This window comes from Rhinopithecus roxellana, chromosome 9 (assembly GCF_007565055.1).
Source record: "Rhinopithecus roxellana isolate Shanxi Qingling chromosome 9, ASM756505v1, whole genome shotgun sequence".
NCBI lineage: Eukaryota > Metazoa > Chordata > Mammalia > Primates > Cercopithecidae > Rhinopithecus > Rhinopithecus roxellana.
In genome coordinates, this window is record NC_044557.1 from 65,766,172 (window position 1) to 65,793,952 (window position 27,781).

The following is a 27,781-nucleotide window of genomic DNA, read 5'->3' on the forward strand; positions in this document are numbered from 1 at the left end:
AGACCAATAGCAGGCTCTGAAATTGAGGCAACAATTAATAGCCTACCCACCAAAAAAAGTCCAGGACCAGATGGATTCACAGCTGAATTCTACCAGAGGTACAAGGAGGAGCTGGTACCATTCCTTCTGAAACTATTCCAATCAATAGAAAAAGAGGGAATCCTCCCTAACTCATTTTATGAGGCCAACATCATCCTGATACCAAAGCCTGGCAGAGACACAACAAAAAAAGAGAATTTTAGACCAATATCCCTGATGAACATCGATGCAAAAATCCTCAATAAAATACTGGCAAACCGGATTCAGCAGCACATCAAAAAGCTTATCCACCATGATCAAGTGGGCTTCATCCCTGGGATGCAAGGCTGGTTCAACATTTGCAAATCAATAAACATAATCCAGCATATAAACAGAACCAAAGTCAAGAACCACATGATTATCTCAATAGATGCAGAAAAGGCTTTTGACAAAATTCAACAGCCCTTCATGCTAAAAACGCTCAATAAATTCGGTATTGATGGAATGTACCTCAAAATAATAAGAGCTATTTATGACAAACCCACAGCTAATATCATACTGAATGGGCAAAAACTGGAAAAATTCCCTTTGAAAACTGGTACAAGACAGGGATGCCCTCTCTCACCACTCCTATTCAACATAGTGTTGGAAGTTCTGGCTAGGGCAATCAGGCAAGAGAAAGAAATCAAGGGTATTCAGTTAGGAAAAGAAGAAGTCAAATTGTCCCTGTTTGCAGATGACATGATTGTATATTTAGAAAACCCCATCGTCTCAGCCCAAAATCTCCTCAAGCTGATAAGCAACTTCAGCAAAGTCTCAGGATACAAAATTAATGTGCAAAAATCACAAGCATTCTTATACACCAGTAACAGACAAGCAAGGAGCCAAATCAGGAATGAACTTCCATTCACAATTGCTTCAAAGAGAATAAAATACCTAGGAATCCAACTTACAAGGGATGTAAAGGACCTCTTCAAGGAGAACTACAAATCACTGCTCAGTGAAATCAAAGAGGACACAAACTAATGGAAGAACATACCATGCTCATGGATAGGAAGAATCAATATCGTGAAAATGGCCATACTGCCCAAGGTTATTTATAGATTCAATGCCATCCCCATCAAGCTACCAATGAGTTTCTTCACAGAATTGGAAAAAACTGCTTTAAAGTTCATATGGAACCAAAAAAGAGCCCGCATTGCCAAGACAATCCTAAGTCAAAAGGACAAAGCTGGAGGCGTCATGCTACCTGACTTCAAACTATACTAGAAGGCTACAGTAACCAAAACAGCATGGTACTGGTACCAAAACAGAGATATAGACCAATGGAACAGAACAGAGTCCTCAGAAACAATACCACACATCTACAGCCATCTGATCTTTGACAAACCTGAGAGAAACAAGAAATGGGGAAAGGATTCCCTATTTAATAAATGGTGCTGGGAAAATTGGCTAGCCATAAGTAGAAAGCTGAAACTGGATCCTTTCCTTACTCCTTATACGAAGATTAATTCAAGATGGATTAGAGACTTAAATGTTAGACCTAATACCATAAAAACCCTAGAAGAAAATCTAGGTAGTACCATTCAGGACATAGGCATGGGCAAGGACTTCATGTCTAAAACACCAAAAGCAACGGCAGCAAAAGCCAAAATTGACAAATGGGATCTCATTAAACTAAAGAGCTTCTGCACAGCAAAAGAAACTACCATCAGAGTGAACAGGCCACCTACAGAATGGGAGAAAATTTTTGCAATCTACTCATCTGACAAAGGGCTAACATCCAGAATCTACAAAGAACTCAAACAAATATACAAGAAAAAAACAAACAACCCCATCAAAAAGTGGGCAAAGGATATGAACAGACATTTCTCAAAAGAAGACATTCATACAGCCAACAGACACATGAAAAAATGCTCATCATCACTCGCCATCAGAGAAATGCATATCAAAATCACAATGAGATACCATCTCACACCAGTTAGAATGGCAATCATTAAAAAATCAGGAAACAACAGTTGTTGGAGAGGATGTGGAGAAATAGGAACACTTTTACACTGTTGGTGGGATTGTAAACTAGTTCAACCATTATGGAAAACAGTATGGCAATTCCTCAAGGATCTAGAACTAGATGTATATCACCCAGCCATCCCACTACTGGGTATATACCCAAAGTATTATAAATTATTCTACTACAAAGACACATGCACACGTATGTTTATTGCAGCACTATTCACAATAGCAAAGACTTGGAATCAACCCAAATGTTCATCTGTGACAGACTGGATTAAGAAAATGTGGCACATATACACCATGGAATACTATGCAGCCATAAAAAAGGATGAGTTTGCGTCCTTTGTAGGGACATGGATGCAGCTGGAAACCATCATTCTTAGCAAACTGTCACAAGAAGAGAAAACCAAACACCGCATGTTCTCACTCATAGGTGGGAACTGAACAATGAGATCACTTGGACTCGGGAAGGGGAACATCACACACTGGGGCCTATCATGGGGAGGGGGGAGGGATTGCATTGGGGAGTTATACATGATATAAATGATGAATTGATGGGTGCTGACGAGTTGATGGGTGCAGCACACCAACATGGCACAAATATACATATGTAACAAACCTGCACGTTATGCACATGTACCCTAGAACTTAAAGTATAATAGTAATAATAAAAAAAAAAAAAAGAAAATCTTTTACACTAACTGACATTAATTGAGTGCTTACTACATGTGGAATATTTTTCTAAGTATTATACATTTATTAAATCATTTATTATAATAACCCTATGAGGCAGGCACTATTCCATATTTCACAACTGAAGAAACTGAAGACAGAGATTAAGTAATTTGCTTACCTACTACATAGCAGAGCCAGGATTTATACTCAAGAAGCTTAGTTCTGTAAAATTTTGGAAATAACTTACATTTGATATGTTTTTAGAAAAAATTGAATTATTTCTCATGTTTATTTTACAAGGTAGGCTTGTTTTTATTTTTTAATTTTTTGTGAAAGGGAGAAGGCCAACTTACCTTTTTTTCATCTTGGAACTCGAAATATCTTAATCTATCTTTGGTCTAAGGAGTTCTATGGTAAGAAAAGAATCTAGTCAGAAAAATTTGAATCAAGGAAAATGGGCAAAGTAAACTAGAGAAAATGTCCTGAATAAAACTATGCCTAAATTATAGTCTTTGCTGAAGCAGTATTTAGAATGCACAGGTTTGGGTGATTTGGGTCATCTATGACCCACTATGATGAAGTAGCATGTGTTCAATACTCTCACTGAAATAACAACAATAGCTAGATTTTTTTTTATGGCTGGAAGACATTAAAGAGTGGTAGAGGCATCAAAAATTTTAAGTGCCAGGGTCTCAGATAAAAGGAAAATATATTGAGTGTCTTATTCCATTTGGACTGCTATAACAAAATATCATTAACTAGGTAGTTTATAAACAACAGAAATGTATGTCTCACAGTTCTGGAGGTTGGGAGGTCCAAGATCAAGGCTCCTACAGATGTGGTCTCTGGTGAGAGCCTATTTCCTGGTTCCTGAATGGCACCTTCAAGCTGAGTCTTCACATGGTAGGATGGGCACACAGGACCAAGATAGCTATTTAGGGCCTCTTTTATAAGGAGATTTATCCCATTTATGAGGGCGCTACCCTTATGATCTGATAACCTCCCAAAAGGGCCCACCTCCTAATACCATCACTTTGTGGGTTAGGGTTTTAACATAGGAATTTGGGGAAGATACAAACATTTAGTGAAGCACTGAGATAGAGACTCTGCATTTCCCACTGCTTTTCTTCTTAAATTATTGGATGATTCTTAAGTGGTGTGGGGTTTTTATCATTCTCAGAAGCTGAAGAGATAAAAATTGGAGTACAAATATTTAAAAATATTCAAGACTTGAGGGACTGAGATTGTAGAGAGAGAGAAAAAAATGGAATCACAGAGAAGATATTCCAACAATCTGTACTGTTTTCCCCTTGAAGCATTTCCCAATTCCTAAATGGCATGAGACAAGAGGACAAGAAGTGAAACATGAAATGCAGCAAAGAGGCTAAAACAGAATGGCAGAGTTTGGCAGCTGTGTAGTGCCAGGGAAACCAAAATTACAGTTCAGATCCTCCAAGGAGTTGGAACCTGGTAAACCTAAGTTTTCACATCTCAAAACTGAAAGGTTAAGTCCTAGAAGAAGTGAAAAACAGGAAATAGAGGAGCCTTCACAAAAGCCAGGATCCACCCTAGAATCATTACATTCCCTAACTGGATCAAGATAATTTGCCCCCTTTCTGACCACCTTCCAAAAAAAATCAACCCTTTTTAAAGGAAGATGACATTTTCCGGAACCCCTAACATTTTTCATACATCATTTTCAATTCAATCCAAAATCACTAAGCATGCCAGGAAATAGGTCTAACTGACCAAAATCTCTGAGGAGAAAATAGGCAATATAGGGAGACTCATAAGTTATTCATTTTCTGTAATCATCAGACAGGGACTTTAAAATAACTCTTATTTGTATTTTCAAGGAAATAGATGGCAAACTGGAGAATTCTCACACAAAAATGAAATTTATAAAAAAGGAAAATATTAAAATTAAATAACTAAAAAATACAATGGAAAGTAAAAGTACAATAGATGGGTTTAAGAGCAGAGAACATACATAAAATGAAAAAACTAATGAAAGAGACAGATCAGCAGACAATATCTAGACTGAAGCATGATAAGAAGAATAGAAAATACAGAAAAATGTAAGAGACATTGGAATATGATGAAAGGCTAACGTGAATTTGAAAGACGAGAGAAAAGGAACATAAAGAATAAGCAATATTTGAAGAGAACACAGAAATTTTCAAAACTTACAAAAAGACACTGTGAAAGGAAAATATCTTGGGCCCCCAAAATCACAAAGCTAAAAGGAAAATTCAAGCTAGAAACTGCTCAAGCCAAACCTGTCTCCCATTCTATTCAAAGCCATCCCTTTGCTCACTGAGATAGATGCATTTTCTGACTGACCCTTTTGGAAAGGCTTATCAGAAACTCAAAAGAATGCGACCATTTGTCTCTCCCCTACCTGTGACCTGGAAGCCCCTCCCTACTTCGAGTTGTCCCCACCTTTCTGGATGGAACCAATGTACTTCTTACATATATTGATTGATGTCTCATGTCTCCCTAAAATGTATAAAACTAAGCTGTGCTCTGATGTCCTTGGGCACGTGTCATCAGGACTTCCTGAGGCTGTGTCATGGGCATGCGTGACTTGGTAAAATAAACTTTCTGAATTGACTGAGACCTGTCTCAAATGTTTGGGGTTTACAACACAAAACAACAGATTTAAAAAGTTGTATATACCCCCAAAAGGATAAATAACTACAAATAAAATCACATCTAGAAACCTCATGATCAACCTGCTAAAAACTGAAGACAATGCCAAAAAGTTTAAAAACAGCAAGATAAAACACCACATTGACTTCAAAGGAGCAACAAAAGACTTTTCAATAGAAACTGTCAAATCTAGAAGATAATGGAATAATAAACTTTGAAATGACAAAAGGAAAAAGTGCAAATTTTGTATTATATATACAGAGAAAATGTTCTTTAAAAATGAATGTGGAGGCCAAGTATGGTGGCTCACGCCTATAATCCTAGCCCTTTGGGTGGCCAAAGCGGGCAGATCATGAGGTCAAGAGATTGAGACCATCCTGGCCAACATGGTGAAACCTTGTCTCTACTAAAAATACGAAAATTAGCTGGGTGTGGTGGCGTGCACCTGTAGTCCCAGCTAATCCAGAGGCTGAGGCAGGAGAATCACTTGAACCTGCAAGGCGCAGGTAGCAGTGAGCCGAGATCGTGCCACTGCACTCCAGTCTGGCCACAGAGCAACACTGTCTCAAAAAAAAAAAAAAAAAAAAAAAAAAAAAAAAAAAAAAAAAAGAATGTAAGAATGTGGTGTGTCTTCTGTTCCCAGGAAGACTACAGACTGTAAAAAATAAATTAAATAAAGTAAGAAACAGAGCTTCTGAGACCCATAGGACTATAAAAAAAAAAAACAAACTAATATTTATGTCTTCAAAGTCCTAGAAGAAATTCAATATCCATTCATAATAAAAACTCACAGAAAAATGAGAATGAGAGGAATGTCCTTATCTTGATAAAAAGTATCTACCAAAAGTCTACAACTAATTTTATACTTAATAGTGAAAGAGTAAATGTTTTCTTCTTAAGATTAGGAACCAGGTAAGGATGTGCACTCTCACCACTGATTCAGCAACATGCCAAAAGTTCTAGCCATTTCAGTAAGGTGAGGAAAAGAAATTAAAGGCATACAGGTTGGAAAAGAAGAAATAACATTGTTTCATTTGTGGATGATATGACTGTCTTATAGGAAACCCCAAGGAATCTGCAAAACAAACAAACAAAACTCCCTATAACTAATAGATGAGTTTGAAAAGATCACAGGATACAAGATAAACCTGAAAACCAATTGTATTTCTCTACACCAGTAATGAACATGGAGAGACTGAATTTTAAAATACAGTGCCATTTATAATTGCTCAAAACCAGATGAAATAAGTATAAATCTAACAAAACAGGCACAGAACTTGTATTCTGAAAACTACAAAATGCCAATGGAAGAAATCAAAGGTTCAAATAAATGGAGACAGATGCCATGTTTATAGATGGAAAGATTCAACATACCAAAGATATCAACTAACCTCTAACTGATTTACAGAATTAACACAATTCTAATCAAAATCTCAGCAAGATTTGTTACAGATATATACACAATTATTCCGAAATTTATATTGAAAAAGAAAGGAACTAAAATAGCTTAAATGATTTTGAAAAAAAGGAATAAAATGGAAGACATCACTCTAGCTGATTTTTGAACATATTATATAGCTACGACTATCAAGACTGTGGGATATTGGCATGGGGCAGACATGTACATCAATGGAACAGAATGGAGAACCCAATAGCTCACCACTTAAATATGACCAATGGATTTTTGACAAATCTACAAAGGCAATTCAATGGAAGAAGAATATTTTTTTCAACATATGGTACTGGAACAACACCAAAATCATAATCTATAAAATAAGTAATTGATAGTATACACAAGGACCTGTTAAGAAGATGAAAAGACAAGTTACAGGCTGGAGGGGAAATATTTGCAAATCAAATATCTGACAAAGGACTCATATCTAGGATATATAAAGAACTCTCAAAACTCAACAGTAAAACACATAATCCAACTAAAGGATGGACAAAAGACACGAAGGGACATTTTATCAAAGAATATACACAGACGACAAGTCCAAAAAGGTTTTTCAACATCATTAACCATTAGGGAAATTCAAGTTAAAACCATAATGAGATCAGAACAGCTAAAATAAAAAATAGTGACACTACCAAATGCCAGCAAGGAGGCAGAGAAACTTAACTGATAAAGTTACTGTGAAAAACAACTGGACAGTTTCTTTGAAAAATTTAACAAGTTACTATCATGCAACTCAGCAATTGCACTTGGACATTCCAGAGAAATGAAGACAGGCTAACACAAAAACCTGAACCTGCTTGTTTATAGCAGCTAGCTTTATGACAGCCAAGAACTGGGAACCATCCAGAGGCTTTGGGTGGGGGAATGAGAAAACGAACCGTACTATATCCATACGACGGAATACTACTTAGTACTAAAATTGAATGAACTACTTATGCATACAAAAGCCAGCATGAATATCCAGAGAATTTTACAGAGCAGAAAAACAAGTCTCAAAAGTTCACACACTATATAAATCCACTCCCATAAGATTCTTGATATGACAAAATGATCAAAATAAAAAATAGATGAGTAGTTGCAAGGGGTTAAGGAGCAGGTAGGGAAGCCAGTAAAGTGCCCTGGCTGTAAAGAGCAGCAAGTAGGATCCTTGTGTGCCGGACACCTTCTGTATCTTGACTGTATCAGTATCAATATCCTGATTGTAATTTTGTACTGCAGTTTTGCAAGATGTTACCTTTGGAAGAAAATGGGTAAAAGGCATATGGGTTCGCTCTGTATTATTCTTACAACTGTATGTGAATCTACATTTATTTCAAGATAAAAGTTTAATTAGAATTTTTTAAATGAAGGTGAGATAAGATATTTTCAGTGAAAAACAGAGAGAATTAATTCCAACAGAATTATACCAAATTTCTCAAGAGTTGTTTAGGCATAAGAAAAATGATTCCAGATGGAAACATAGACATATAAAAAGGGAAAATATATAGATAACACTAAAGAAATACTAATTTTATAAAATTAGAATGTTGTGTGGGATATAAAATAAATGTAGATTTCAAATATAGAATATTAGCACAAAAGTAAAAGAGATGAATAGAATTAAAGTGTCCTAAGACTCTAGAATTCTTGTATAAGTACAAATAGTCCCTTATTAGTTGCAATGTAATCCTTGCAGTAACTACTTAAAAAAGAAACAAAAAAACAAACTAAAGAACATACAGCTAATAAGCTAATAGAGCAGAAAAAATAATTCTAAAACTTATTTGATTCCCAAAAGAAGAAAAGAGGAAAAAAGAACAATAAATAATAAGATAATAGAAATGATAAGATTAAAGATGTAATCTTAAACATATCAATAATTACCATAATATATAAACTGACTAAATATTGCAATTAAAAGAAAATAAACATCATACTGTATTAATAAGTATATTGTAATTCTTTGCTGTATACAAGAGACACACTTTGAAATCAAGAGTACAGAAAGGCTAGAAGTAAAAAGATAAATACATATATATCATACAAACTCTACCAAGACAAAGCTGGTATAGCAATATTACTGTCAATACATAATACTTTATAGCTACTAGAGGCTGAGGCAAGAGGATCACTTGAACCCAGGAAGTTGAGGCAGCAGTGAACTATGGTTGTGGAGGAGAGGAGAGGTGGGGATGGGAGGGGGAGACAAGGGGAGGGGAGGGGAGGGCAGAGGAGGAAGGAAAGAAAAGAAAGAAGGAAAGAAAAAGGATGAAGGAAAGAAAGGAAAGGAAAGGAAAAGAAAGGAGAAAGGGAAAGGAAAGAGGAAGGAAGGAAGGAAGGAGGAAAGAAAGAAAGAAAGAAGGAAGGAAGGAAGGAAGGAAGGAAGGAAGGAAGGAAGGAAAGAAAGAAAGAAAGAAAGAAAGAAAGAAAGAAAGAAAGAAAGAAAGAAAGAAAGAAAGAAAGAAAGAAAGAAAGAAAGAAAGAAAGAAACAAAGAAACAAAGAAAGAAAGAAAGAAAGAAAGAAAGAAAGAGGGAGCCGCGGTGGCTCAGGCCGGTTGCCTTGGCACTCGGGGAGGCGAGGCTACATGTTCAAGGCCAAACTGGTCAACATTGATGAAAGAAAAGAAAGAAAGAAAGAGAGAGAGAGAGAGAGAGAGAAAGAAGGAAGGAAGGAAGGAAGGAAGGAAGGAAGGAAGGAAGGAAGGAAGGAAGGAAGGAAGGAAGGAAGGAAGGAAGGAAGGAAGGGAAAGAGAAAGAGTACTTTATAGAAATAGTACTGTATTCGCCAAAATTGGCTACATGCTGGGCCACAAGTAAGGTCTTGACACATTATAAACTACTGAAATCACAGAGAATACTCTTTGTAAACAGTGGATTAAAGCTAGGAATCAATATGAGAAAGACAAATAGAAAATCCCTGAATGGAAATTAAACAATGCATTTCTCAATCGTCCATGGGTTAAAGCCATGGCGGTATGATTTACAGGCACACTTCATCTTATTGTGCTTTGCTTTACTGTGCTTCACACATACTGTCATCTTTACACACTGAAGGTTTGTGGCAAACCTGTATCAAGCAAGGCTAGCAGTACTGTTTTTCCAACAGTATGAGCTCAAATCGTATCTCTGTATCACATTGGGTAATTCTTGCAATGTTTTTAAACATTTTTTCATCTGTTATGGTGATCAGTAATCAGTAATCTTTGACATTACTTTTGTAATTGTTTTGGGGCACCACAAACCATGCCCATAAAAGATGAAAAACTTAATTGATGGATGTGTGTGTTCTGACTGCTTGCTCCATTGATTGGACTTCCTTCATCTCTCTCCCTCCCCTCGAGCTTGCCTATTCCCCGAGATACAGCAATGTTAAATTAGGCCAATTAATAATCCTATAATGACCTCTAAGTGTTCAAGTGAAAGGAAGAGCTGCCTGTCTTTCACTTTATTTATTTATTTTTTATTTTTTGGAGGAGATAAACCAATTTTATGTCTATCATGTTATACAAAAATCTAGAAATAATAGATTTGTACAGGAAAAATGATAATAAATGAGCGTGCAAAACATATAATTTAAATTTGGTGTTTTTCCCCATGATATTAGGATGATAATCATTTCAAAGCACATGTCTAGCTTCAGAGTAGGACTTGTTCACTGGCCACAGCCTGCCATGAAACTACGGCTTTCAGCGTCTGTCTGCTCTACTGCCTCCTGACAAAACTCTTGAGGTCTTCAAGAAAACTAATGTACTCCTGGTGCTCCAGGGCTGTGCTGAGCTCCACCAACTCATCTGCAAAAGTGTTGTCCACCCCTCGGTCCGCAAGGAAATCCATTAGGTGGTCATATAAGGCCCAGTCCAAGGAATCTGTGTTGAGTGTATAATTAGTATCCTTCCATTCAGACTCGCCACTGGACTGAAAGCTAACTTCCCTGATAGAGAAGATGTCACTCTCAGCCTCGTCTTCTTGTCCAACCTCATCCTCTGGATAATGACAGTCCAACACAAGGGCCTTCTTGCCATCATTCTTTAGAACTTCAACCACGAAATTGGGAGTTGATGTCAGTTCAGGCTCCTGTTCTTCAACCTTCTGCCCGTGCGAGGGTTCCTCCTCACCATCAAATGTTGGTGGGATGCTGTTGTTAATGTTGAAAGTGACAGTGATTTTTTCCCCGGCAACTTTCCGCACTAATTTCGCTTCTGTCCCATTCAGTTCCAGCTCCCAACCTCCAGACATCTTAGGGAGGGTTTTATGCTTCTGGATTTTTCTTTCCTCCTTAATTTCATCACTCAGGAAATCAACAAAAGCTTTGTCTCCTTCAGTGTGCAGCAAGCCGCAGCCACAGCCACAGGCGCAGGGTCCTCGAGGCCGAAGGAGGCCCGGCCGCCGCTCGGAACCTGCGCGCACGCTGAGTAGCCCGAAGGGCCGGGCGCACAGCCGGGGCGCCGGCTGCAGGAGCTGCCGGAAAGGCGAGGCGGGCGCGGCAGCGCGGAGGCTGGGGACGGCGGAGCCAAGCACACGGGGCACGCAGCGCAGCAGAGGTAGCATCGCGGAAACCACTGCGAACACGTGCAGATGCAAAGGACAACCCAGGCCCAGGTCTGTCTCTCACTTTAAATTAAAATCTAGAAATGATTAGACTTAGTGAGAAAAGCATGTTGAAAGCCAAGACAGGCTGAAAACTAATTCTCTTGTGCCAAACAGCCAACTCTACTGCAAAGAAAAAGATATTGAAGGAAATTTAAAATACTACTACAGTGAAGATATGAATGATTAAAAAAAAAAAAAAAAAAGCAAAGCAGCTTTATGTTCATATGTAGAAAGTTTTAGTAGCCTGGAGAGAAGATCAAATCAACCACAACATTTCCTTAAGCCAAAGTGTGTTCTTAAGCCAGTCCCTAACTCTCTTCAATTCTATAAAGGCTGAGAGAGGTGAAGAAAATGCAGAATAAAACTGTGAGGCTAGCAAAGGTTCATGAAGTTTAAGGAAAGACGCCATCTCAATAACATAAAAGCGCAAGATGAAGCAGCATGTGCTGATGGAGAAGCTGCAGCAAGTTATGCAGAAGATCTAGCTAAGATCATTGATGAAGGTGACTACACTTAAAAACAGATTTTCAATGTGGATGAAATCACCTTCGACTGGAAGAAGTTGCCATTTAGAACTTTCATAGCTAGAGAGAAGTCAATGGCTGGCTTCAAGGATTTAAAAAACAGGTTGACTCTTTTGTTAGGGGCTAATGCAAGAGTTAAGTTTAACTTGAAATCAGTGCTCATTTACCATTCCAAAAAATTGTAGGGCTCTTAAGAATTATGCTAAATCTACTCTGCCTGTGCTCCATAAACGGAATAACAAAGCCTGGATCACAGTACATCTGTTTACAGCATGGGTTACTGACTGTGTTCAGCCTGCTGTTGAGACCTACTGCTCAGAAAAAAAGATCCTTTCAAAATATTACTGGTAATTGACAATGCACCTGGTCACTCAAGAGCTCTGATGGAGATATACAAGGAGATTAATGTGGTTTTCATGCCTAGTAACACAATATCCATTCTGCAGCCCACAGATCAAGAAGTAATTTCAACTTTCAAGTCTTATTATTTAAAAAGTATATTTCATAAGACCATAGCTCTTAAAGTATATAGATAGTGATTCCTCTGGTGGATCTGGGCAAAGCAAATTGAAAACCTTCTGGATAAGCTTAATTACTCTAGATGACATTAAGAACATTCATGATTCATGGGAGGAGGCCAAAATATCAACTTTAACAGGAGTTTGGGAGAAGTTGAGTCTAACCCTCATGGATGACTTCCTGTAGGGGTTGAAGACTTCAGTGGAGAAGGTAACTGCAGATGAAAGTGGTTTCTTGAGATGGAATCTACTTCTGGTGAAGATGCTGTGAATGTTGTTGAATGACAATAAAAGATTCAGAATATTACATAAAGTATACTGACAAAGCCGCAGTAAGGTTTGAGAGGATTGACCCCAATTTTCTACTATGGGTAAATGCCATCAAACAGCACTGCATGCTACAGTGAAATCCATGATGTAAGAAGAGTTAACCGATATGGTAAAACTTCACTGTTGTCTTATTTTAAGAAATTACCATAGCCACCCCAACCTTCAGCAATCACTAGCCTGATCAGTCAGCAGCCATCAACACTGGAGCAAGACACTCCACCAGCAAAAAGATTAGAACTTGTTCCTTAGTAATTTTTAGAAAATAACTTTTTATATTATAGTAATCTGTGAAAATGTATTATTAGCATTTTTAGAAAAATTATTTTCTAAAAATTTGTACTTTTAGAAATAATATTTTATATTACAATAATCTATAAAAATGCATTATTTCTAAATATATAATATTTATAACCATTATATAAAATATAATGGATATAACTATTATATAATATATAACTAATATGATTAATTATATAATATATAATTAATATAATTAACTATTATATATGATTAATAGAATATAACTATTATATAATGTAATTAGTATAATATAATTATTATTGTATAATATAATTAATAAATTAATATATAATTAATTATATATAAGTAATTATACTAAAATATACTTTTAAAAACATGCCATTTCACACTTAATAGATTATAGTATAAACATAACTTTTATATGCATTGAGAAACCAAAAAAATGTGTGTGACTCATTTTATTGCAATGTTCACTTTATTACAGTGGCCAGGAATCAAACTTGCAATATTTCTGAGACATGCCTGTATACTGCAACCTAGAAACATTTTGAACTGAATGACAAAAATATATCAAAATTTACATGTAGCACTATTTAATGAAAATGCACATATGTGTTTATGTTAAAACAGAGGTTCTACTTTTGAAGTGGCACTTTGAAAAGCTCCATGGACCTGTTCCCCAAATGACTTAAGTATAACTTGTGAAAATACTTTTTAAAATCATATACATATAAAGTCCCTAATAATCATTCTAAGGGCATATAGACAATGAAGAAACATTTATTCAATAAAATATACTAAAACTCTGAAAGAACACTTAGGATCTCGAGCACTTGAATTAAGATCCAGTCCTTCCTTATCCCTCAGCTCAGTCTGATAAAAGCTCCTCTCTTGAGAAGATGTGGCCCATAAGTGTGGCCTATTTTTCCCATTAGCTCTCAGTCAAGAAATATAATTATCTCCCTTGGAAAGGTAGGACACCAGCCTTTCTCCAGCTCTAAGGTTAGTGAGTGCACCCAAGAGGTTGGGGACTCCCTTCTTCTATCTATCCTCTATTCATAAGGCAGAGACTCTACTCTAGGTCCAGCAGATCAAAAATACCAGGGCTCATATTGCCCTCAATGCACCTTGCTTTTAGGGTAGAGGTTCTACGTCAGGGAAGGCAGTTTGAGAAGACTAGAGACTACTATCACTGCCTAGTGCCTAAAGCAGTTACTCAGAAATTTTTCCCCGATGGAGAGGCCATCCCTAAGAAGAGAGAGCTCTAAAGCTCTCCCCAAAGGAGCTGACTTTATTTGTAATAGAGTGTGTAAAAGTTCAAGTTTAAGGGTGCTCTTGAAAACATGGAGATTTTGATGGTAAACAATTGAGAGGAGGTGGATAACTATAGGAGAGCAAAAGCTAACCTGCAGACTAGCTAGTTTATCAAAGAGAACTGGGAAAGGAGATAGCTAAAAAGATCCTTCCTGGGATGAGAGCAAACCTCAAATATCAACCGCCAAAACTTCACTGGATGAATTTAATTGGAGAAGACTGAAATAATTTATGCCCAAGAACATTTTAAGAAATACTAGAAAAATCAGCAAAAAATTAGTGGAGCCTAACAGCTGGGTGTGATATCAAATGAAGCAGACCATATAACAGAGAGACTGGGAAAGAGAGAGCCAAATATAGCTCTACCAAAACCAGTCATTCCAGGGTGATGTGAGTATGCCCAAGGCTATGCCCTCTGAAAATAAATAGTAAAGGCTTTGCAGTGTAGGGAAAATAGACCTCACTAAAATAGTTTAATCAAGTCATTAAAAACAACAACAACAAACCCCCAAGCAAACAGCAACAGAAACTCCAGAGAAGAAAGAAGAATCGAAATCCAAAATTGCTATACTATATTACCTTAAAGGTTCAGCTTTTAATGAAAAGTCATGAGACATGCAAAGCAAAAGGAAAATGTAATTCATACACAGGAAAAAAAAAGCAGACAAAGAATCTATCTGTGAGATGATTTAGATGTAGTATTTTAAAAAGACTTCAAAGCAGCTACTATAAATATGTTAAAAGAACTAAAGAAAACCATATTTTATGAAGTAAAAGAGGCTACAATGACAATGCCTCATCAAATAGAGAATATCAATAAAGAGATAGAAATTATATTAAAAAACCAACTGGAAATGCCAGAGTTTAAAAGCAGAATAACTGAAATGAAAATTTCACTACAGAGAAATGATAGATTTAAATGGGTGGAAAAAAGAATGAGTGAGGCTGAAAATAGGTTGGTAGAGAACATGCAATCTGAAGAGCAGAAAGAAAAAGAACGAAGAAAATGAACAGAGAGAGCCTCAAATAATTATGGGACATCAATATGTATATAAAACATATGCACCTATGCACACATTTCCCAATTTAAATAAAAGCATTAATGTACACATCAAAGAAGCTAATGAACTCCAAACAGGATAAAGACAAATAGATCCAAACCCACACATATCATAGTTAAAATGCTGAAAGATGAAGACAAAAAAAATATTGAAAGCAGCAAGACAAAAATGGCTTATTACATGTAAGGAAACCTTAATAAGATTAACAACTGCCTTAGCAGAAACAAAGGAGGCCAGAAGCCAGAGGGATTACATATTTAAAGTGCTGAAAGAAGACAGCTGTCAACCAAGAAGCCTATATCCAGCAAAACTATCTTTCAAAAATGAAGGCAAAAATAAAGATATTCCTAGATAAACTAAAACAGACCAAATACATTGATAGTAGATCTACTTCACAAGAAATACTAATGGAAGTTCTTCATGCTTAAAGCAAGTGACCTCAGATAAAAAGAGCATCAGAAAAGGTAATTGTGTAATTATAAAAGATGTCATAAATGCATATTTCTTCTTCTTTCTTCTCTTGGCTCATTAAAAAAGCAATTGTATAAAACTATATATATATATATATATATATATATAAAATTGTATATTGGAGTTGTAACATACAGAATTGTAAAATATTCAACAACAGCACAAAGGAAAAGGGGGAAGAGCAAAGTTGTATTAGAGTAAGAAAATAACACCATATGGTAATTTGAATCCACAGGATAAATAGAGAACCAGAAAAGATGCAGAAACACAGACCAGAGAAATTAAATCATTTGCCCAGGATCAAAAAGCCAAAGAATTTTGATATTAATTCAACACCATATTAATAGGATTATCTGGTTTTACAATCCAATAGAAATAGCAAAGTAGAATAAAGCCAAGGTGCTCAAGAAATCAAAACCAACATCTGAAAGGACATACAAACTATTAGAAGCAGATACAAAAATCTTCCAAATCACCATCACCTGCAGTCATAAAGGGTTACAGCAAAGTTACTGAAATACGGGTAAAAATAGCACCCTTGTATTGTGCTTTATAATTTACATAGCACTTTCACAATTGTATTTTCCTTGACCCTGAATCAATAAAAGCATTTAATTTTTAAAATGGCTGATAATCCATGATTTAAATTTCTACCTCATAGAGTTGGGAAAAGAAGAGCATCATAAAACTAAAGAAAGTAGAAGGAAGGAAATAATAAAATGAGAAGAACTTAATTAAATGGAAAAAATGTATAATAGAGAAAAATGAAAAGAGAGAAGTTGATACTTTGAACAAATTAGTAAAATTAATAATAACTCCTTAGAAGAGTGATCAAGAAAGAAAAGAGAAAGAAGTCTCAAATTACCAATATCTGTAATAAAAGGGGAACATAATTACAGATCTTACAGCTGTTAAGAAATAGCAGATTTCACAGGCTCATAGACTAGAAGATACCTTAGTGGTCACCCAGTCCTATCTACCTTTCAGTGAAGAAATCCCCTCTACACTATCACTAAGGAGTAGTAAGCACCTGCTGCTTGAATACTTTCTAGTAACGGTGAGCTCTCCATTACAAAATGTCAGGTCTTACAATTGTGGAACTACTCTAACCATTAGAAAGTTCCTTATGATGAACCAAATGTCTCCTCCCTAAAATTTTACTATAAGATTTATGTTTTTCTCTTTGATGCTATGTTCACATGGCTGCCCTTCAGAGATCTCAAGGAGCAGCTATTACATCTGTGGCAGCAGTTGCTAATTGTCCTCTAATATCCATTTTCTCTTTCTTCCATAGATATAGAATCTTTAGCTTGTTAATAGCTGTGAAGAATAAAGACATTCCTAATTCCCTTTCTAGCTCTGTGGCTTTATAATTAAGAACAAGCCAATGGGATGTAAATAGATATGTCATGTGGTAGCTTCCAGAATTTTCCTTAAAAACAAGTAGACAAACAAACTTGTCTAAACCTTTTGCCCCCTTTTTATGTTAATTCTTTTTACCATTCTACTGCTTGGGACCATGAGTATGGTGACTACCACTGTAGACCATGAGGAAGTGGGCTGTACACCCTAAAGATGGACGGCGGAGCTGTGAGCTGGAAGAAGCTTGGGTTCCTGAATACTTCATGGAGAAAAGCTGCCATTTCAAGACTACATTGCTTTTCTATGGACTTTTACATGAGAGAGAGAGAGAGGAGAGAGAGATTTCCATTTTATTTAAGATACCACTATTACATGCCAAACCTATTCCCAACTGTTAGAGTATCCACCATCAAAAACATCTTGTGCAGGTGAAATATCACATGTTTAATAAGCTGTGGAACGTTATAAAATTTCCAGGAGTCCCTACAGAAGAAAATAGAAGTGCCTTCCAAAAGCATTGCAGAAGTAATACTGGAAAACAGCTCTTTATTTCTCCAAGTATTAAATTAGTAAACTTTAATTAATATTTGGTAATATTCATGCAAAGACTCTTTAAAGTCTTCCTGGACATGGAAGAGTCATATGCATTGATATCTAAGAAAAAGAAGGAAAGAGACATCAAAATCACTACAGGAGTAAAAACGGCCTCTTCTTTCACCCTGCATACCTTTTCACAGTTTGAATGAGGTAAATAATTCTTTTCTCAGAGACAGAGCTTCTCACAGGAAACTAAGGATTTTGTTTTGTAAGAATATGGTCCACAAATGACCTCTTTATATTTAATCTCCCATATAAAAGGAAAGTTACAAAATATTATTTTTCCATCAACAGCATCCAGTACAACTAGTGCAAATGTTATAATAGAATCTGTGTTTTTGCTCTTTTTAAATTTTTACTTATTTTTTTGAGACAGAGTCTCACTCTGTTGTGCAGGCTGGAGTGCAGTGGCATGATCTCAGCTCATTGCAACCTTCATCCCCTGGGTTCAAGTGATTCTCCTGCCTCAACCTCCTGTAGCTTGGATTACAGACATGCACCACCACACCCAGCTAATTTTTGTATTTTTAGTAGAGACGGGGTTTCACCATGTTGGCCAGACTGGTCTCGAACTCCTGACCTCAAGTGATCTGCCTGCCTCAGCCTCCCAAAGTGCTGGGATTACAGGTGTGAGCCACCGCACTTGGCCTGCGCTCTTTTTTTTTAAAGATTGTTTCAAGACCATGAATCTCTCTTTGTTGTCAGGCTGACACCACTGTACATTTATAAATCTGACTTTTACAAATCATCACAAATTCTATTTCTTTCTGCTTCCAAAGAATGAGGAAGTAGGGCTGAGCAGAGTGATAAATGTAGATTCTTTCCGTGTGGTGCCTGTGTTGACAGTGCAACGCCTACAAACAAGAACAGAGAAGCAATTCTAAAATTGATCTCCAGTCTAAAGTCACACATTTTGTTGAGTTTCTGTGCAAAATGTTGGCACCAAGGACTCTTGCTGTGTTATAACAGAGAGAGTATAAACTTTGAAGTCAGACACACTCTGAATTAAATATGGACTCTCCAAATATGACTTTTTATCTCTGTGACTTTAGGACAATTCACTTAACCCCTTTATGCCTTGATTGTATTGTCCGTAAGCTGGCAATATTAGTAACTACCTTAAAGGGTGATTATAAGGAGTAATGTTCAAATTTAGCAGTGTATCTGGTACAGTTAGACTGAAAGAGCTACTCTCCATAATTAAGGAAAATAATTAAGAAATGTGCTATTTAAGGTCTAGTTTACCCTAAGTTATGCTTTCTAAAAAATGGATCTGTTAGAAATGTGATTTTTCTGCTTCCACTCAATTCCTTAGTCAGTACATTATAACAGTTCTTAACACCAGGAGAATTATGAATTTATATTTATATTTTCATAGCCCAAATTTCTATTTAGTAGCATCTGACGACAGTACAAACCACAGCCTAGGATAATATTTAGCCTATGAAATTTACTTTTTTACAAGAGAGGAAATAGGACATTAGTTTATTACTTTGCTGACATTAGTGTCTCTTCTCAAAAAGCTTTCCCTAAAAAAGCACACACCACATACTCGAAGAGCTGCTAATGCCTAGTTCTTCTTTTAATGCAAAAGCTTTTCTATCATAACCCTTACACAGATGTATATAAATCAATGTTCTAACAGTGTAATAGAGATTAATCTTGCTTTAATAAAATCAAATATATATAAATCCTAATGCAGAAAAATAATTAATTAGGACATTTAAAGCATACCTATCCCCTCCTGGGAATATTTTGAAAAATCAATTTCAGAAAATAAATGTTTATTATGAATTTTCAGAAAGCCACTTGAAAAAAGAAGGCAGCCATCAATACTGTTCCAATAGTCAGGTTACTGATTTCAGTTGTGTTTGGGCAATGCGATAAGCAGATTCATGCTCCCCTGTACCTGCCCCCCGTGTGTCCACGTCCTAATCCCTGGAACCTGTGAGTATGTTATCTCATATGTCAAAGAGGAATTAAAGTTGCCAATCAGCTGACCTTAAAATAGAGAGATTATCCTGAATTATACAGTGACCCCAATGTAATCACAAGAGTTCTTCAAAGTGGAAGAAGGAGGTAGAAATAGGGCAGCATAAGAGGGTCTTGGCCCACTGCAGTTGGCTATGAAGATGGAGGAAGGGGCCATGAGCCAAAGATGTACGCAGCCTCTAGAAGCTCGAAAAGGAAAGGAAGTTGATCTTTCCTAGAGGTTACAGAATCGAACAAAGCCTGCCTACACCTTAACCCAATGAGACCATTTTGGAACTCTGACCTCTAGTACTGTAACACAGTAAATCTGCATTGTTTAAAGTCACCAAGTTTGTGGTAATTTGTTTTTTTTTTTTTTTTTTTTTTTTTTTTTTGTTGAGACGGAGTCTCGCTCTGTTGCCCAGGCTGGAGTGCAGTGGCCAGATCTCAGCTCACTGCAAGCTCCGCCTCCCGGGTTTACGCCATTCTCCCGCCTCAGCCTCCCGAGTAGCTGGGACTACAGGCGCCCGCCAGCTCGCCTGGCTAGTTTTTTTTTTTTTTTTTTTTTTTTTTGTATTTTTAGTAGAGACGGGGTTTCACCGTGTTAGCCAGGATGGTCTCGACCTCCTGACCTCGTGATCCGCCCGTCTCGGCCTCCCAAAGTGCTGGGATTACAGGCTTGAGCCACCGCGCCCGGCCGGTAATTTGTTAAATAGGAAATTAATACAGGCAACAAATGCATGCTGAGTACATGTTCCAAGCAAGACTTTATGGAAGAAGCAAAGATAAGCCCTTAAAACGGTAATAGGGAAGAAAATGGGAGAGAGTTTAAGCATCCCAAGAGAAGTACAGCAAAGTGCTGTGGGGCCTCAGGGGAGAGAGATGTTCCTTCCAGGTGGGAGTGAATCCACTACTAAAAAACCTACGGCAGGGTCTTCATAGCAGGCCTCCCAGAGGCAAAAGGTTGCCTAGGTGGCTTTTGGTAGTTTCTGTCAAGTCCTCTGATTCTAGAATTTCTGTTTACAAAAGGACTTAAACTGCAATGACAATTTTCAAGAACTGGCCTATGTGGCTTATATCAGAGAATGTGCTAAACACAAACAAGAAAAGAAATCAAAGGACTGCACTACTCTTTTTCTATCATCTACAATTCAAATATAGCATTGCAGAAAACATTTGTTCTCAGAATGGAGTGGGATGGTTAATTTACACAGCCATCCTGGGAATCTGTCCTGTTAAACCTGCCTTGAGGCTATGTTGCTTTTCCATAGTCTTATCTGTGCAAAATGACAACATTGGTTTTCTAAGTAGGTATCAACCAAAGAACCAAATGCAAGTTCTCTCTCAAGAGGCAGTGTGGCATTCAAAGGGCACCAGGTAGAGACTCAGGGGTTATATAAAAATCTAGCCCCTTACTACTATCACCAAAGCAGTCTATGAATCAAGCTCACCACTAAAGCTTTTAGAGCCTAAATTTTTCTACAACCAAAATGAGATGTTCAGTTATTGAGTTTTCCATAATGTAAAGTCAATATCCCCTGAGCTCAGCAACTTAACTAAAGAGAAGTGAGAGCCCAGACAGTCTGGATCCACTTTGTGTCATGGCTGAGAAGGACTAAAAAATAATTCCAGAACATCAAGACTTGACACTGGCTTGTTCTTCAAGCAATTTTTAATAAGAAACTTCACCATGAAATCCTCAATTGACAGTAAAGACAGTCAAAACAAAAATGGGAACTGAGAGGCAATAGGGAGTTACCCTCACCAGAAGAGGAGAATAATGGATGAAAGGAAGATGTATGATCCATGAAGGCTGTCCACTTGGGATTGAGTAACAATGGAACCCTCTAAAAGAATTAGGGACTTGAAGTCAGATTCCTACCAGCATGAGTTCCCAGTTACAGTCTCTGAACTCCTCAGGGCCTCTCTAGTTCCTACAATTCCTCCTTAGATTCTCTGAGCCACCTCAGTATCATACCAATAACTCCTCGTTTTTCCTAAGCCAGTCTGAGTGGGTGTTCTATCATTTGAAAGCAAATGAGCACATACAAACACAATCAGCACATCCTTGTTCTTTACTGAATTAATGCCACTGACTCCTCAAAATGGAAAAAAATCTTGGAGATTCTCCACCTCAGTTCATTCGTTCATTTTTTCCTTCAAAAAGCTTCAATGAGTGCTTTCTGTGTGGCAGGCACTGTGCTAGGCTGGGGGAGACAGCAGTGAACAAGAAGGACACAGGCCTTGACCTCATGATACAGTTATTGAAGAATTTCAACATTTAACAAATAACGATTGATACAGAAAGATAGCTACTGGTGCTTGTCCAGGAGGATCTAACTCAGTCTTGAGTTTTATAGAAGGGCTCCCTAAGGATATGACCTTTGAGTCAATAAGAAAGAGGAATGAGCCAGATGAGAAGTTGGGAGAAGTGCTGAGCAGAGAAAAAGGTGTGATTAAAACCATTGCAGCATGGCATGTTAGAGGAATTGAAAAGGAAACCAGAATTCCAGAATGCTAAAAAGAGTAGGGAGCACAAGATGAACTAGGCAAACATGGGACAGCTTAGGGAGGGTTTTGTAAGCCAATGTAACAAGGATGTAACTGAGCTACTTGCTCAAGGATACACAGCTAGTTGGTGGCAGATTGAAACCTATGTCATTTGACTTCAAGACCAATTTAAAATATTTTAAGTGAAGCCCTTTAAAAAATTTCCCCCCATTTCTAAAGGTAACACATGCTCATTAGAGAGTGAACATATTTTCTTTTGGCACAAAAACCACTATGTAAATGCCCCTCAGGTTTTGCATTACACAGCTTGCACAATGTACATGGAAGGCTTCAATAACATCACAGGATCACCCTCAGAAAACAGAACATCTGCAGAAACTAGACATCTTTAAAATGGCTTTTATTATAGGGTTGGTCCAGATTTTGCCATAGAAAAGTCCCAAGATTAGAATTCATGGTGAAAATCCATCCATATACATAAAGATCCTCTATCCTTCCCCACATGTCAGATGCTTGCCCATTTTTACTACATAAAACTGCAGACTTTGAAGACAATCTAGTGATTAAACTCGGAAAAGTATCTCTGGAAATGTTATCAAAATAAATAATCTGAATAGGCCTTTATATATTAAAGAAATTGAATCAATAATTAATACCCTTACAAAATAGAAAACACCAGGCCCAGATAGGTTCACTGGTAAATTCTACCAAACATTTAAGGAAGAAGTTATACCAATTCTCAATGATCTCATTCAGAGGATAGAAGAAAACAGACTTCCTAACTCATTCTATGTGGCCAGGATTATCCTAGTACTGAACCCAAAGACATTACAAAAAAACTATGAACAAATATCTTTCATAAACAGAGATGCAAAATCTTCAACAAAAAGTTAGCAAATTGAATCCCACAATATATTTTTAAAATTATACTCCATAACTACATGGGATTTACACCAGGTATGGTTTAACATTCAAAATCAAATCATGTACTTAATCACATCAGCAGGCTAAAAAAGAAATATCACATGATTATATCAAAAGATCAAAAAAGCATTTACAAAATCCAACACCTATTCATGATTAAAAACTCTCAGTAAACTGGGAATAGAGGGGAATGTCCCTAACTTGACAAAGAATATCTACAAAAAACCTACAGCTAGCATCATACTTAAGGTGATAAAGTCACAGCTTCCCACTAAGAACAAGAATAAGGCAAGGGTGTCTCTACTCATTTGCAACATCATACTGGGAGTACTAGCCAATGCAATAAGATAAGAAAAGGAAATAAAAGGTAGACAGATTGGGAAGGATGAAATAAAACTTTGTTTGCAGTTGACATGATCATCTATGTAGGAAAGCCAAAAGAATTAACAAAAAACTCCTGTACTAATAAGGGATTATAGCAAGGTTGCAGGATACAAAGTTAATTACTTTTTTATATACCACCAATGAACAAATAAAATCTGACATTAAAAACACAATACCATTTACATTGGCATCCTCCAAAGTGGAATACCTAGGTATAAATCTAACAACTATGTACGATATCTTTATGAGGAAAACTATAAAACTTTGATGAACAAAATCAAAGAACTAAATAAATAAAGAGATATTCCATGTTTATGGATAGGAAGACTCAATATTGTCAAGATGTCAGTTCTTCCTAACTGGATCTACAGATTCGAAGCAATCCCAATCAAATATCCAGCATGTTATTTAGTGGATATTGACAAACTTATTATAAAGTTTATATGGAGAGGCAAAAGACCCATAATAGCCAGCCAATATTGAAGGAGAAGAACAGAGTTGGAGGACTGACATTACCTGACTTCAAGTCTTACTATACAGCTACAGTAATAAGACAGTGTGGTGCTGGTGAATGAATAGACAAATAGATCAAGGGAACAGAATAGAGACCTCAAAAATAGACCCACACAAATACAATCATCTGATTTTTGGCAAAGGAGAAAAGGCAATACAATAGAGCACAGATAGTCTTTTCAACAAATGGTGCTAGAACAATTGGATATCCACAAACAAAAATTACATCTAGAAAAAGGACTCTTAAACTCAACAATAAGAAAAGAAACAACTTGATTAAAATATGGCCCAAAGACTTTAACAGATGTCTCACCAAACAAGATATGCAGACAGCAAATAAGCATATGAAAAGATGCTTCACATTAGATGTCATCAGGGGAATGTAAATTAAAATGAGATACTACAACACATCTATTAGAATGGCCAAAATATGGAACACTGACATCACCAAGTGCTGGTGAGGATGTGGAGCAACAGGAACTTTCATTCACTGCTGGAATGCAAAATGGTACAGCCACTTTGGAAGACAGTTTTACAGTTTCTTACAAAACTACACATACTCTTAATATACAATCCAGCAATCACACTCCTCGGTATTTACCTAAATAAGCTGAAAAATGATGTCCACACAAAAACCTGCAGACAGGTGTTTATAGCAGATTTATTCACAATTGCCAAATCTTGGAAACAACCAAGATATCCTTCAGTAGGTGAGTGGATGAATTGTGGTACATCCAGACAATGCAATATTATTTAGTGCTAAAAAAGAATGAGCTATAAAACCACAAAAAGATAGGGAGGGTCCTTAAACACGTATTACTAAATGAAAGAAGCCAATATGAAAAGGCTACATACTATATGATTCCAACTATAAGACATTATTTTTAAAAGGCAAAACTATAGATACAATAAAAAGATCAGTGTTTTCTAGAGGGTCAGAGGGAGGGAGATTTACATAGGTGGAGCACAGAGTATTTTTATGGCAATGAAACTATGCGTATGATACTGAAAGGTGGCAGGATATGTACCCCAAAATATTTCACCACGGTATAAGGATTATTCTGAGAAAAACACACTTATAAAACAGTATGCAAGGAGACTCTAATCTCCCTAATTTCTTCCTGAAAACAGGAGATAAAAACTCCTATGTGAAAGACGTCCTCTCTGTATCAAAAGAAAAGAAACATTCTGTAGTGGAAAGTCATGGCTGGAAGAATTCTATACAAACAGGCCTTGTTAAAATAATTCATATCTTACTTTTGCCATGCCCCCACAACATAATTTAGTTACTTTTTCACAATTGCCTGTCTGTGTTCAACCTAATGTAGAAACATTTAGGTTTTGTCACTTCTTTGGGTCTTCGTTTCCTTATGAGGAGGGCTCCTGGGTCATATAAAACTTGTATTATATTTGTAATTTTTCTCCTGTTGATCTGTCTTATGTCAATTTAATTCTTGGGACCAGCTAAAAAACCCTAAGAAACAGAGGTAAAATGTTGTCCCCGCTACAATACTGTGATGGTGAATTCATGTCATTACACATTTGTCCAAACTCATAGAATGTATAACACCAGAAGCGAACTATAATGCAAACTATGGACTTTGGGTGATTATGTGTCAAAGTAGCTTCATCAGTTGTGACAAATGTGCCACTGTGGATGTTGACAATGAAGGAGGTTATGCATGTTGTGGGGGCAGGGGTAAATGAGAAATCTCTGCATCTTCCTCTTAACTTTGCTATAAACCTAAAACTACTCTTTTAAAAGTGTCTTTTTAAAATAAAGATGAAATCAGCACATCCCCTGCTCTCTTCATGGCTTGCCCTTCAGAGTGTTTCTATCCATTTTAAACCCAGAAGACGATATTTTCATCACACAAGCCACAGAAGCCATTTAGGATGTTCCTGCCTCTCTTTGCACTTCTGTCCAGTCCAACTCCTTGGCTGAACCCAAATCGAGCCCTTCTGAGAATGATTCATGTGCCAGAATAGAAGTCCCTGTTCTTCCTTCTGGGAAGGTGTTCTACACGGCTAACAGAATCAGCTTTTTCCTTCTACTTGGTGGAGCCAGCAGAAGAACCTCCGGGAGCGCCTGGTAAGTAGATCAAGCGCTTGATTAGGATGCCATCCTCTTCACAGTTAATTGGCAGATCATTTTAGAAGTTCATGCCTTGGAGTTTGTTCTTTCCAGATTGTCATTTCATTTTTCTGTCACCCACATTAAAAGAAAGTCTCTTTTGCTTGTCCACACAGTTCCCAAGCCTAATAATAATCACGGTTTCAGCCTCTTGCCTAGAATTTCTGACAGCATAAATAATGCAGGTGCCCAGAATAAAATGTAGCTATGCTGGTTTTTGCTTCTTTGCCAAGCAGCTACCAAAAAAAAAAAAAAAAAAAAAAAAAAAAGGAAAGAGACTGAATTGATAGATGCATTTTTACTGTCTAGCTGCCAAGAAGGCATTGCCGACAATGAGGATTTCAGAATAACAACCCTAAAGAGTGGAGTTCAGAGCATCCCATTCACTGCCCAGCAGCCTGAAAGATGCATTGTTCCCGACAGGTCAGGTGGAAGAACCCTCCCGTGAATGCAGCATTCTGAGGAAATGCTAAGCCATCCATTTTTTAAAGACCCTCTGACACCAGAGATTTCAAACATGATTTGGTTCTCAAGGAGCAATACTATATCCCCACAGGTGTGGAATAATCAGACATCTAAGAAGAGCAGTTTCTCCCAAAACAGCTGCGGGAAGGATAAAGATACAATCAGTTCATTTTAAATCTGTATGGTGGACTCTGTAGTTTTGTATTTGCATTCTGAGCACTTGTGGTCGGGCTATGAAGTCAGGCTTTCCAGCTGCTTGAGAGACGAGGCCCTGGTATGAGGACTTTGCCCTGGGAAGTCTTTGGACTCAGAAATATATTCTTTAAAATGTCAACATTTAAAAATTATTAAACATTATAATGTGAAATGCTTAAAAATAAAACTTCCATCCATTCCATTATCATGCACAGGACCTTTTCTCCATTCTTCTCAGGCTCTTTTCTAATTCTTAATTTGACAAAGAAAAAAATAAACACAGTTATAGTAATAATATTTAGGTAGCGATTTCCTTGGCTTGTTTTGCAGTTGCCACTGCACTGAGTGTTCCATGCGAATGACCTCACTTGATCTTCACGCTATCCCCTGGAGGTAAGTACCATGATTACAGATAGGAGAACGCCATCTTAGGAAAGCATACAGCACTCACCTGAGACACCAGACTTCACAGGTGGAGTTACATATTCATGTAAGAGCCAACACTCAATTCCAGAACATTGAGAAGCCAAAAATTTTCCCTCTGTTTTTCAATGTGGGCTAATAAATATCTTCCACAAGCCTTCAACACCTCCATGTTTCTCCTCTTCATATATTTTTCTGTTTCTAGCCAAATTACAGTGAACTAATATGTCATACTATTTTTACCCATTTTCTGATTGCCACAGAGTTCAGTTGCTTCTAGATTTTCCCTATTATAAATGACAATATACAAGCATCTTTAGGGCCAGGTGCAGCGGCTCATGCCTGTAATCCCAGCACTTTGGGAGGCCAAGGCAGGTGGATCATCTGAGGTCAGGAGTTCAAGACCAACCGATTAACATGGTGAAACCCAATCTCTACT

The 27,781-nt window shown here is 37.0% G+C and overlaps 2 protein-coding genes across 2 annotated transcripts in view; both read right to left on the reverse strand.

The window, feature by feature from the left end:
- Positions 1–27,781, reverse strand: part of NCALD (neurocalcin delta) — a 478,271-nt gene that overhangs the window by 127,839 nt on the left and 322,651 nt on the right. The gene's annotated exons all lie outside the window — the stretch shown is intronic.
- On the reverse strand, positions 10,243–11,389 carry LOC104670834 (complement component 1 Q subcomponent-binding protein, mitochondrial). Its single transcript, XM_010374181.2, has one exon. It carries the CDS (start codon positions 11,340–11,342, stop codon positions 10,497–10,499), a length of 846 nt encoding a protein of 281 aa, XP_010372483.1. The 5' UTR covers positions 11,343–11,389; the 3' UTR covers positions 10,243–10,496.

What these genes read in the sequence shown, in the direction of transcription:
- LOC104670834 (XM_010374181.2), bottom strand. Translation starts at nt 11,342, where the DNA reads ATGCTACCTCTGCTGCGCTGCGTGCCCCGTGTGCTTGGCTCCGCCGTC.